This window comes from Carassius carassius, chromosome 16, assembly GCF_963082965.1.
Source record: "Carassius carassius chromosome 16, fCarCar2.1, whole genome shotgun sequence".
Classification (NCBI taxonomy): Eukaryota; Metazoa; Chordata; class Actinopteri; order Cypriniformes; family Cyprinidae; genus Carassius; species Carassius carassius.
Window position 1 is genome coordinate 6,619,365 of NC_081770.1, and position 12,403 is coordinate 6,631,767.

The following is a 12,403-nucleotide window of genomic DNA, read 5'->3' on the forward strand; positions in this document are numbered from 1 at the left end:
TTCACAAAATACCTAATTCTGTTTACTTTTAATGAAAAGTTGGATTCGGCTTAGGCCAAATTTGGGTTAATTACATTTGCAAAGCATCTTTCACAAATCCCATTGTTTTACAGCAGCTTTACAGAAAATCATGTGAACATGTACAAAGTAATAAATGTTTGCTGTGTCTCAGACTCACACTTGATTGATTGAATATACTTCAGAGATGTAAATATTAATATTTTAATGTTTAAATCTATTTCTTATGGCAACCAACCCATAGAACCGTGGGAGTGAGCTATGCACAGACACTCAAAGTTCCTTTAAAAAATTTATAAAAGTTCACTTTAATGTATTTTAAAATAAGCAAGTATTTCTGTAAGTTTGCAGTGTTAGAATTAATATATTATACAATGTATTATATAAAGTTCCCAACTTTAAGATTTAAAAAAGTGTCAACATTTATAGCAACACATTAGCTATAAATACAAAGGAAGAAGTGACCCTAGAGACAGATTACTGAACAATATATCAAGAAGCATTTCAAGAAGTAAGCAATGTCTTTACAATTACTCCCTAAATTATTTTCTTCTTTTTTTTCAGCTCACCTGTCTGTTCCTGTCATCAGCAGTAACTCTTCACAATGTTCTTCATCATCATCTTCATCTTCATCACAGCAGAATTGTTCATTGTTGTGTTCAGTGGTGAATGTGGGTCATGTGACTCTCTCCTGGTACAAAGGAAACAGTTTATTGTCCAGCATCAGTGTGTCTGATCTCAGCATCAGTCTCTCTCTACCTCTGGAGGTGAAATATCAGGAGAAAAACATCTACAGCTGTGTGATCAACAATCCCATCAGAAACCAGACCACACATCTCAACATCACTCAACTCTGTCACACATGTTCAGGTAAAGTAGCGCTGATATAAGTTTTTGTTTTTGTTTTTTTTTTGACAGTATCTGCACTTTTTAAATTCCTGACAGAAACTTAAGTCGGTTTGTTGAAAATCACTCATTTATTATTGCTCACTTATTTTTTCAGAAGACCACGTCCACTGTTGTGGTTCTATTGAAGCTGTGATCCGATTGGTCCTCTCTGCTCTGGTGGGAGTGGCCACCGCAGCAGTTCTGGTTTATGACATCAGATCTAGCAGTGGCTAAAATGAGAACAGATTGTACAAATATTGTGTCTTATGTTGGCATTTTGAGCTATTAATATAACCATATGTATTCAATGATTTAAATTCAAAGTAATAAAATCAACAAGAGCTTTTATGTGTTGGGGCAAACGTATTTAAAAAGCATGCTTTTCCATATGATATACAGTATAAATCACACTATGAGGAAATAAATATGACATTCAAAAAAGAAAGTGGTCTAAATGTATTGTTAGTGATGCCAAGCGAAGCTTTGTTATGGTGTAGGGCTTTCTTTATAACTTTATTCTATTCTTATACGCCTTGAATTTTATATTTCATTCAAGTACATGCTTTTAAATAATTGAATTTGTAAAATGTTTTAATAATAAAAACAACTCATTTGATGTTTGCCAGTTGATTAATGAAGAGCTTTTACATACCATTTAACTTAATGACATGTAATTATTATTAAAAGCCTTCTGTCCTAATTTTTAGGGGGTCAACCTAGCTCCCCAAGGGTCTTACCCTCATTACGGACATAAAATTCTCATTTTGTGAATAATAACACATCTACAGCATTTACCCAGTTTATTGTAAAACCACAAAGTCAGTGTAAACAATTTGCACCTCATGATACAATACAATAGTTCATTTTAAAACAAGAGTTCAAAAGTGAGAGAACGTATTGTAACTTGCAGCATGAATCATTGGCTTATGAGTCTAGTACAGTACATGACACCTTTTTCTTTTCTTCCAAAATACAAAATATGTGCTACATTTAACATTAACTACCATTTTTAGAAAAAAGAAATATCCAGAACCAAAATGATTCATCTAATTCCACAACAGAAGTTAAACGACTTGGGGTTACACTTTTTCAAGGTGTCCTTTTTGTACTAGTAATAACAAATTTAAGTACTGAATAATATTTACTACATATACTTCCTATAGGGTTAGGGTTAGAATTAGGATTTGGCTTAGTGTAACTTGCATGTAATTATGCATAATTTATTGTTATTATAATAATAAGTGCTTTTAACCTGTGTAACAAGGACATCTTAAAATAAAGTGTTACCCAACTTGGTTATTAACAAGAAGTTAGAATGCCTTGCCCATCACACAGCTCATATTATCCACAGTGACAGTTAAGATCATGTCAGATCATCTAAAGCAGTATTAAATTGTATGTAAAAAACAAAATATTCCTTGTTGCAGAAATGTGGGGATGTGGGAACATAATAGGGGATGTTGGTGAATTAAGCAGTTCAAATCAAACTCTTACTAAGAAGTAGTTAAAATCCTCTAGTTATAATGGCAAGTAAAGCTGAATAACAATGAATGAAACAAACAAACAAACAACAAAAGCATTTTTGAATTTAGCTGTTTAATGGAATACCTGTGAAGGTCATAATCAACAAGTGTAGACAATAAACTACAACATGAATAACAGGAAAAACACATGTTTTTAGAACGTCATGCTGTGAGTAAGGTGATGCAAAATACTCAAGTGTTGCAGTCTAACACGTTTATCTAGCATGTGATTACACAGAAAAACAATCGGAAAGTACCGAGGTGGAAAGGAAAAACCCGTTCTGTGTCAATGGCCCCTTGATGATCATTAGGTAAAGTATTTTTGGGAAACGATGGATCAATGGGAATAATGCTTCAGTACAAATCATGTTACCCACTAATACTGTTCCTGCGGCACAATCTCGTGACCTAAAAAATAATCACACAAAAATTAAATACAGATTTTGCTCAATAAAGGTGATGTTTTCCTCTCAATGTAGTGTAGGTGATACTTGCCATCGCTGGATCTCCTGCGGCGATAGAAAATCACACCAAGAGCAACAGCTGCAGTCACCAGCAGAAGAACAATAACAGACAGACTTGCTACAACACCCAGAGACAGACCTGAATCTGGATCAAAAGAGAGACCGTCATTAGTGTGTATGAGTGAATGAGTCAGACTGATCTATATCATCATTTATATTCCACTGTATGAGTCCAAATGTCTGAATATCTCAATGACACTTACTAATGACAGTAACGTCGAAGCTCTTTACACTGCTGATGCTGCGGCGACGACGACGACGACGATTATTGCTGCTGCTGATCTTTAGTTCATAAACGCCAGAGTCTGTGATCCTGATGTTCCTGATGGTCAGAGATCCAGTCTGACGATCCAGCTTCAGTCTGTCTCTGAACCTCTCAGGACAATGAAAGTCTGGGCAGGTCTTGTTGGGATCTCCAGTGATTTCAGCGATGAGAGTGTCATTAAAATACCACGTCATCACATGATTTGGTTGTTTTATTACTCCAGGATCTAGAGTAACAGATTCTCCCTCCTTCACTGACTTTCTCTTCATTTTATCTCGTTCAGCAGCAGAAACACCTGAAAAACATACCAACAACTGCTGGAGGACCATTTTGGGGAAAGAAACTCCACAACAAGAAAAAAAACAGTGGAAATAAATCTGCAAATTGCATGTTGGTAGGGTTGGTGGTCTCATGATGAAAACGTGCCTGTGGGAATGTTTTCGCGAGATGCAAAAAATATAACAATAAGTATATATAACTGCAGATTCCAATAGAAATGTCCAGTAAATGTCACTAAAACAGTGCTTGATTTTTTTCTTCCCCGGAACAGATCAGTTTTATGTGACATTGGTTTCGTGCGTGTCACCACAGTTCTGTGTTGAAATGTCCATTGAGTGGCGCTATAACTAATGCTCCACGTCGTTTTAAAATAACATACCATCTGCACTACACCGAAACCTATAGTGTGAACAAAAGTGAACTCAACATTAAAATGCAATCGCAAGCAAGCCGTTTTAACTGTCTGCTCTTTCATCGCAATTCATATTTTTCACAGAATTCGAACCCAATGCTTTCACATACGTACAATTCATGACTAGTTAAGCTACCGAGCAAGCTTGTTATGTCCAGAAAGCCAAACACATGCAGCTGTAATCATAACTATGTTATGAGTGTTCTCTGTTTTAATGTCTGTAGTGGACATTTCTGTTTGAAAAGTAGTTTATTTATTTTTATTTATTGACCTTCAGCAGCATGTTACAATGAGCAGGCAGAGGCGAGGATCTAAGGGCAGGGAGTGCTTAAATATGGCAAAACATACAGGACACTGGGAGCCAGGGAAGACAGAAAGATGGATAAACATGAACACTGCCTGACGAACAACAAGTGGAACAAAAGCACTATTTATACTAGTGATGTCTGATTCGCGAATGAATCCTTCAATTTAACCGGTTCTTCTTAGTGAACCAGTTGAACCAGTTCACCAAATCGAACTAAATCATTTGAAACGGTTTGCGTCTCCAATAAGCATTTATCCACAAATTACTTAAGCTGTTAACTTTTTTAACGTGACTGACACTCCCCCTGAGTCAGAACAAACCAATGATTAACTGAAGATGAACACCAAGCCGAGCCAGATGATGAACGAACACGCCCACTGCTGGAGCAGTTCTCGTTCTCGAGTCAAGAACCGGTTGCATCGGTTTTCGGATCACCAGTACACTGAACCGAAAACTGGTTCTTTTGGACACATCTTATTTGTGAACCAATGAACTGATGATACTGCGCATGCATGTAATTTTTCAATTATTTTGTTAAACATCGGAAAGTGTGATAAAGTAACTATTTTATGATGACACCTAATTTTTTTACTTTATATCTTCAAGACTTAAATCCTCGTATGCACATTATTGCTGTTACTGTATTTGGGTGCGTTGTTGCAAAACTTAATTGTAAACTTTTCATGATTATGAGGTTTTTAACTGACTAAAGTTATGATTACTGACTTTATATATTTGAATATTTGATAGACTTGACGCCATTACGTCATCGCCAATACCGTCATTACGTCGAGCGTAAAAGAACCGGTGAACCAGGTTTATTGAATCGAACAGTCCGGAAAAAATGGTTCGCAGAAAAGAATTGAATTTCCCATCACTAATTTATACACAAAAGAACCATAGACAGTAAAAGAAATGGACACAGCGACCCCATTGGATTCAACGGAGACAAGTGAAGTCAATTAGAAGCACGCACTTCCTGGGGGTCGACCGTACTGCGATGACTCAAACTGAGCTTGAGATGTCATGTGAGAAACCTGTAAGTCTTCTAATCGCTGTGCCAAGAGAAATCTGAATCACCCACCGAATCTTGCAGAGAAGGCGAGCGTGAACAGGAGCAAATTTTGGTAAGTATTCTGATTAAGTATCTCCCTTGACTTTATGCCTCCACGTCCCCCGATTGCCTCATAGACAGTAAAAGATTGCCTGCGAGCTTCTCCTCCTGTCCATACGGTAATTTCTCTACTGCGCGACAGAGAGTAGCTGGTTATGATGAAATCATTAGCCTATTTTTTTACAAAAACTGCTTCTACGGGACCATAACGTTAGATACAAGGTAATGGAGCCTTTTATACATTTTTGTGTTTGTTTAGAAATAATTAATGGACAAATGGAGTCTTCACAGCAAAAAATCCAGAGTGAAATTAACTCTGCTGGGAGTACATGTGAGACCACACTCAAGAGTGTGAAAGTGTTAATATAGGAGTGTTAAATTAACACTGAAGCAGAGTAAAAGTTAATGAGATAATTAAGTGATTAATTAAGGGATGATTGGCCATTATTGACAAGACCTGGTATTAACATGCAGAATCAACAAAGACGAAAATCACTATTTTAATGGTGTCACCATTATAGTGGTCAGTGTTTGCTTTAGTTGGGCTCTTGACCCCTGAAACGTTAAAGTCAGTTTTAAATTGGCTGTTATAACTGCGTTATAAAACTGATGGACACGTAAAGACTATTGTTATTCCTGAATAACGGAGTTAAAGTTACATTGCTGATTATTGCAGTTCTATGATTCTTCAACAAAGCATTTCCAGCATTTTGAATACAATCTGAGGAATTTCTTAAAAGTTGTTAGTTCAAAAATATTTCAAAAGAGTCTTTCAGTTAGACATGCAAACATCAAGAATCAACCTGTGAATCTCAACAATGGTGAAAATCAAAAAAGCATGTTGCAGTGCATTCTGGGTGCCACCTATCAAAATTCATCCATGGCTCCCATGATGCATTGCGGCATGAATAAATTATTAGCTGAATTGTTTCAGTAATTTTCTTTATTCTTACTATTCTATTATTGATTTTTATGTTACATTTAGTAGTTTGTTTTCTAACATTTTCTTTAGAGTTGTTCTGTTTTTCTGAATATGCTGTCTGTCACCGTTGTTGAGATTCCTACACTCATTTTTGATGTATATGTGTGTGCCTAAAACAAGCTTTTTTTAATTATCAGAACAACTTTCAAGAAATCCTTTTAATTACCAGGTACTGTACAATAACAGGGTTGTTATAAACAATGAGGTCAATCAAATCTGTTTAGGCTTTAATTGAGTTTGGTGATTCAGGTAAAATTCCCATGTTTTGATTTTCTTGTCTGTTTTGTTACAATTCAGTTGTAACAGCCAAACCAAATCTGACTTTAAAAAAGGAAGGCTCAAGAGCCAAACTAAAGCAAACACTGACCACTATAATGGTGACATATAAATAGTTTTCATCTTTGTTGATTCTGTATGTTAACATCAGGTCTTGTCAATAATGGTCAATTATTCCTCAATTAATCACTTAATTATTTCATTAACTTTAACTCTGCTTCAGTGTTAATTTAACACTCCTATTTTAACACTTTCACACTCTTGAGTGTGGTCTCACATGTACTCCCAGCAGAGTTAATTTCACTCTGGATTTTTTGCTGTGTTTAAACGCCTCAGATGTAAAGTTATTCGCTGTCAAAGTGACGCCAAAATGAATGGGAGTCAATGGAATGCTAACAGCAGGTGGGGGTCTGCTAGCCAATGGCAGCACCCAGGGGTGCTTCAAAAAAATATGAAACCCTGCCCCCCTGAAAAGAACACGCTAACAAGATAACAAGGGGGCGTGTTAAATAGGAAACACTAATCGAACCAATCAACAAAAGCACTACAAACAAGGAACACAGGAAATACTTCAACATAAAAGTCCAGACAGGGCACAGAGAAACTAAATCTATCAACTTACCAACATTTTTATTTAATTTACACTGTTCTGGGCTGAGTTTCCCAAAAGCATCATAAGCTTTGAAACCAATGGAGCTATACGATAAACTTACGATGTTTATGATACTTTTGGGTAATATGCCCTGATGTAGCTACAGCTAAAGAGAAAGAGCAGCTCTAATTCTCACTGCTTTAAAAGCTTTTTAAAAATGTATCAAATCCAAACTTAAATTACAAATCCAAATTATCCAAATGTTAAATTACTCACCACGGACAGAAAGACTGAAGGTCTTTTCACTGATGCTGTTGCTGCTGAAGATCTTCAGTTGATAGAGTCCAGAGTCAGTGTTTGTGATATTTGTGATGGTCAGAGATCCAGTCTAATGATCCAGCTTCAGTCTGTCTCTGAATCTCTCAGTTCCTTCATTACACTGAACATCTGTACAGGTCTTACTGGGATCTCCATTGATTTGAGCGATGCGAGTGTCATTACAGTACCATCTGATTCTGTCTTCTTGGTTTTTCTTAACACCAGTGAGTAGAGTGACTGAATCTCCCTCCATCACTGACACTGACACATCTGTCTCAACACTAGACACACCTAAAGATAAAAATAAACAAATAAAAAAAATCAACAGACAAACTTTAAAAACCACAATAAGACTCAAATAATGAAAAAAAAGAAAAAAAGGCTATATATGTATTTTCGTTTTTACCGCTTGAAAGCACCATTCACACTTTTACGTCTTATATTATCTACATCAACAAAAACGTAAATTCTTCATCTCAAGATATGGATTGAGACATTTTTATAAGTCACTAGACCTGATCATTTACAGGACAATTTTTTTCAATAGTTTTGCCAGGAGTATAAAAATATAGCCTATTTATATATTTTTGTCATTCATGATCTGAATTGGCTCTTGCCGCACACACAAAACACGTATTGAAAACTATAACATTTCACTTCATTTCATCTTTCAAACGAACTTATAGGCTACATAATATAACAAACGTCTGTCAAATACAAAGCAAATAGATCTGGCGCATAATAAAACGGCGTCATTCATATTCGGTTTATCGATCAGAAATAGAGATTGATTTGATAAAATGTCTTACCATTGTGCGTTAAAAACAATCCGACTGACAGCAATATAAAGGTAAACTTCATTTTCACCGCTTTCATCATAAAGAAGACTCAAACGAAATGTCCTCCTCCTTCTTCAATATTAATGAGCACAAAGTGAAAGTGAAAGTAACACCGAGTCTACACAGAACAAAAGACAATAGAAGCCATTCTAATCAGTGACGCTTTCTCAACGGGAGGCGGCGCGCGCAGCAAGACGACACGATGAATCTCGGCAAGTAAACTGGTGCTTTGTTTGTGAAGAACTGATAGACAAATGACACAACAGCTATAGGCTGTCTACAGGAAGCGAAAATACCACCAGTGATGGGAGCTTTCAAACACTTCGTGAAGCGAATGAATCTTTTGTTTCGATTCAGTTGTTCGGAACTCGTATCAAAACTGTATCGAATTGCTCTGGTTAATTCAATGTAAAAGAGTCCCTTGACTTTTTTCCCCTTAAAAATGTATTAATTAATTAATTAATTAATAATAATAATACAACAATTGTTGGGACCGTTTTCTCAGCTTCCTGCATGAAGTCATTTTCCTGTGGCTTTGTTGTAAGAAAAAGTCCAGATCTCTTCACATGCACAAGTTGTTTGTTCACCCAACAGATCAAACAGCATTATTTCTGTCGAAATCAGACCCTAGCAGGTTTCTGTTTGGCTCTGAAGTGAGCTGAAGAACTGTGTGGAGTCTAATGATGTGACAGCATGACCGGTTTACATAACAATTAATAATCAAATTATTAACTAGCTATTTTAAAATCAATATCCTCTGTTATCATTAAATTAATGGAGACCCATTCAATATTCTTCTACTTTTTTAACATATACAGGCAATTTCAAAAACTGTCATATATCATTTAATTCATGTTAAATTATAAATAATTGGGACTGTATTAAAAGCTTATTGGATGCTAGAAGAACATTTATACATGAAACCATATAAAGTTATCAAGAAGTGTGAGGGTGATATGTAGGAGGGTCCGACTCTGTTGGGGGTGGATTCAGGTTCACAGATCAGATCAACAGAGTGTTTTTAGTGGATAGTGTACTAGTTCAGACACAGAAGATGTTTTATATGTTTGTTTTGTTGAATTTGTGCTGGTGGTTTCTGATTGGGAAGTTATAAAAGCATTTTATGCCTTCATTTGTATCCGTTTCAGAGCAACAAGCCACTGCTACTGTTCAAATCTGTCTATTTTCCTGAGACTTCATCTCATTTGAGTTCATGTCTTGCTTTGTCTTTTCCATGACTATTAAAATTAATTTTGGAAATTTCAAGTGAATGTAAACTAATGGAGTATCAGAAATCCTATAGCGTTCGAATATCAGGTGTTTTTTGTGGGTTTCAAATCACAGCTGCACCACTGTCAGCCATAACTACAACAATATTTAAAATAAACAAAAGGAAATGGAAAATCATTTGGTCAAAAACTGAGCAAACTGGGTGAGATTTGGTGAGCTTGATTTATTTGTATTGATTTTTTTTAGCAATCTAAATATCTCAAATATAAAAAAAATCCTTTTATAAAACAAGTATAAATGAAAGTCAGGGACAAAAATGTTACTTGTAGCCTATTTTCAGGTTGTACTGAACATGTGTGACTGCACAAATGTGTTCTCTACAGCTTATAAAACACCATCTCTTTCGTATTTCTGCTGCTGTTCTGTTTTTTTTTTTATTTTTTGTCTTCACCAGGTGTGTTTCTTGAGTCAGTGTCAGTGATGGAGGGAGATTCTGTCACTCTACACACTGATCTTACTGAAATACATGAAGACGACGAGATAGTGTTGAAATATGGAGAGGGAAAGTCTCTGATAGCTCAAATCAACAGAGCTGCTGAAGTCTACTCCACATGTGACGGTCCTGATGAGAGATTCAGAGACAGACTGAAGCTGGATGATAAGACTGGATCTCTGACCATCACAAACATCACAACTCAACACACTGGAGAATATCAACTCGAGATAAACAGAGCAAAACTATCAACAAAAACATTCAGTGTTTCTGTCTATGGTGAGCAGAGATAATGTGTCCTGTCCTTCACATGTTACTTACATATGAATAGTTCACTCATTATGAATGACAGACAGACTAAATAGTGACGATTGTTCATTAGATTCAGCAGGTTTCTGTTTATTCTCAAATATTTACAGCTCATCTGTCTGTTCCTGTCATCAGCAGTAACTCTTCACAATGTTCTTCATCTTCATCATCGTCATCTTCATCACAGCAGAATTGTTCATTGTTGTGTTCAGTGGTGAATGTGGGTCATGTGACTCTCTCCTGGTACAAAGGAAACAGTTTATTGTCCAGCATCAGTGTGTCTGATCTCAGCATCAGTCTCTCTCTACCTCTGGAGGTGGAATATCAGGAGAAAAACAGCTACAGCTGTGTGATCAACAATCCCATCAGAAACCAGACCACACATCTGGACATCACTCAACTCTGTCACACATGTGCAGGTACAGCAGCTCTGATAATTTCGTATTATTCACTGACCTTATCTCTGTATATTTTATAGATCAGACAGACACAATCACTTCTACGATTACATCACTGTCTCTCTTTAGACGTAACAGCACGGTCTTCTTCTGATCCTGCAGTCTCTCTGATCGTGGTGATCTCTGCTGCTGGATCTCTGTTGATTGTTGCTGCAGTCGTCTGCATCTGCAGAAAACACAGAAACACTGGTCAAGAAGGCAAGAGGAACCTACTGCTTTTAAGAATGATTATAACATATATCTATATAATTTAACATTTTTCAATCTGCATCAAATCTGCCTTAATTCAGAAATAAATCAACTTCTTACAGAGTTTATGAATATAATCTTTATGAAGAGCTCCACTGGTGTTCAAATTAAGATGTTCATGAAAACGTCACTTATGCGTGATTCATTTGTTGGGCTTCTGTGAAAATTAAATTTCATAAAAAAATGCAATGAATGTATAAGTTATGCAAAGAATGTATTTAAAACTGTTTCAGTCACACTAGTTCTAGCAGAATATACATTTATCGTTATTATTATTTGAAATACCAACCCGATCTCATAGCAATTTGGATAATTCACGTTGCAAAGTGGAACTGAATTCATTTGTTAATGCAACTGCATTTGTTATTTAAATCGCATGCTTTAACAATCTAACTTTGACAGCCCTATACAGTACTGAATAAGAAGTTTGTTTGTGTTAATGCTTCTGTTATTATTGTTGAGCAGATGAAGTTACTTATGCTGAACCAATGTTCTACAAAAGAAACACACAGAAATGGGTAAGATCGTTTATGATTGTGTATGTTCTCTCTGTATCAGAGCAGCGCTGAGTCAGATTTAGATGTGTGTTCTGTCAGGATAATAAAACGTGATGTGCATTGTTACATAAAAGCTCTGAAGCAAAACCAATGATGTAGAAGCAGTAGATGTTTGACGGCAATTCAGTAGATTACCAGAAATAAAGAGCTGAATCTGATCAATATTATTAGAAATGTTACAATCTCTAATCTGTGGAAGCTTGTTTCTATGGAGAGCTGTTTCCACCACTTTTTTTTTCTTTCTTTCTTGCAATTGTTAGTTAAGATCTCACAATTCAGAATTGTTAGTTAATAATTAACAATTGCAGGACAAAAAGTCACAATTGTCTTTTTACTTTCTCTATTTTATAGTGAAAAAACTTGCAAAGTAGTTTTTTTTTTTTTTTTGGTGTAATAAACAGGCTTCCATACAAAAAAAAATTTAATGAAGATTTTTTTTTGTATTTATTTATTTTTTATTATTTTAAATTTTTTTGTTTTTACAGGAGATAAAAGTGGAACATCAAGAGGATGACGTCGTTGTGTATGAATCTGTTTTCATGAGTAGATGATCAAACTTAAATCTGTATATATATATATATATATATATATATATATATATATATATATATATGGGAAATCCCAGCAGAATGATTCTGAAGCGTCTGCCATTCAGAGAGGACGAATGAAAAGACTTTGTACAGTAGTTCTGTGACTTCTAACAAACTAAATCTAAATCTGGTGACTCATTGGAGCGTTTTCATGTTTGACATTCAAAGCCTCAAATCTGT

General features: G+C 35.6%; 2 protein-coding genes across 2 annotated transcripts in view; one reads left to right on the forward strand and one right to left on the reverse strand.

The window, feature by feature from the left end:
• LOC132160308 (SLAM family member 9-like) overlaps positions 1–1,320 on the forward strand; it is a 67,544-nt gene extending 66,224 nt beyond the window's left edge. The window contains exon 4 of the mRNA XM_059570072.1: positions 1,022–1,320. Within this exon, the coding sequence (XP_059426055.1) occupies positions 1,022–1,140 (119 nt within the window). The 3' untranslated portion in view covers positions 1,141–1,320. The remainder of the gene's footprint in view (positions 1–1,021) is intronic.
• LOC132160278 (uncharacterized) overlaps positions 1–8,591 on the reverse strand; it is a 43,286-nt gene extending 34,695 nt beyond the window's left edge. The window contains exons 1-2 of the mRNA XM_059570025.1: positions 8,308–8,591; positions 7,457–7,789 (exon numbers count right to left, since the gene is read on the reverse strand). The gene's annotated coding sequence lies outside the window, so the exon portion shown is untranslated. The remainder of the gene's footprint in view (positions 1–7,456; positions 7,790–8,307) is intronic.
• Positions 8,592–12,403: the final 3,812 nt, after the last annotated feature.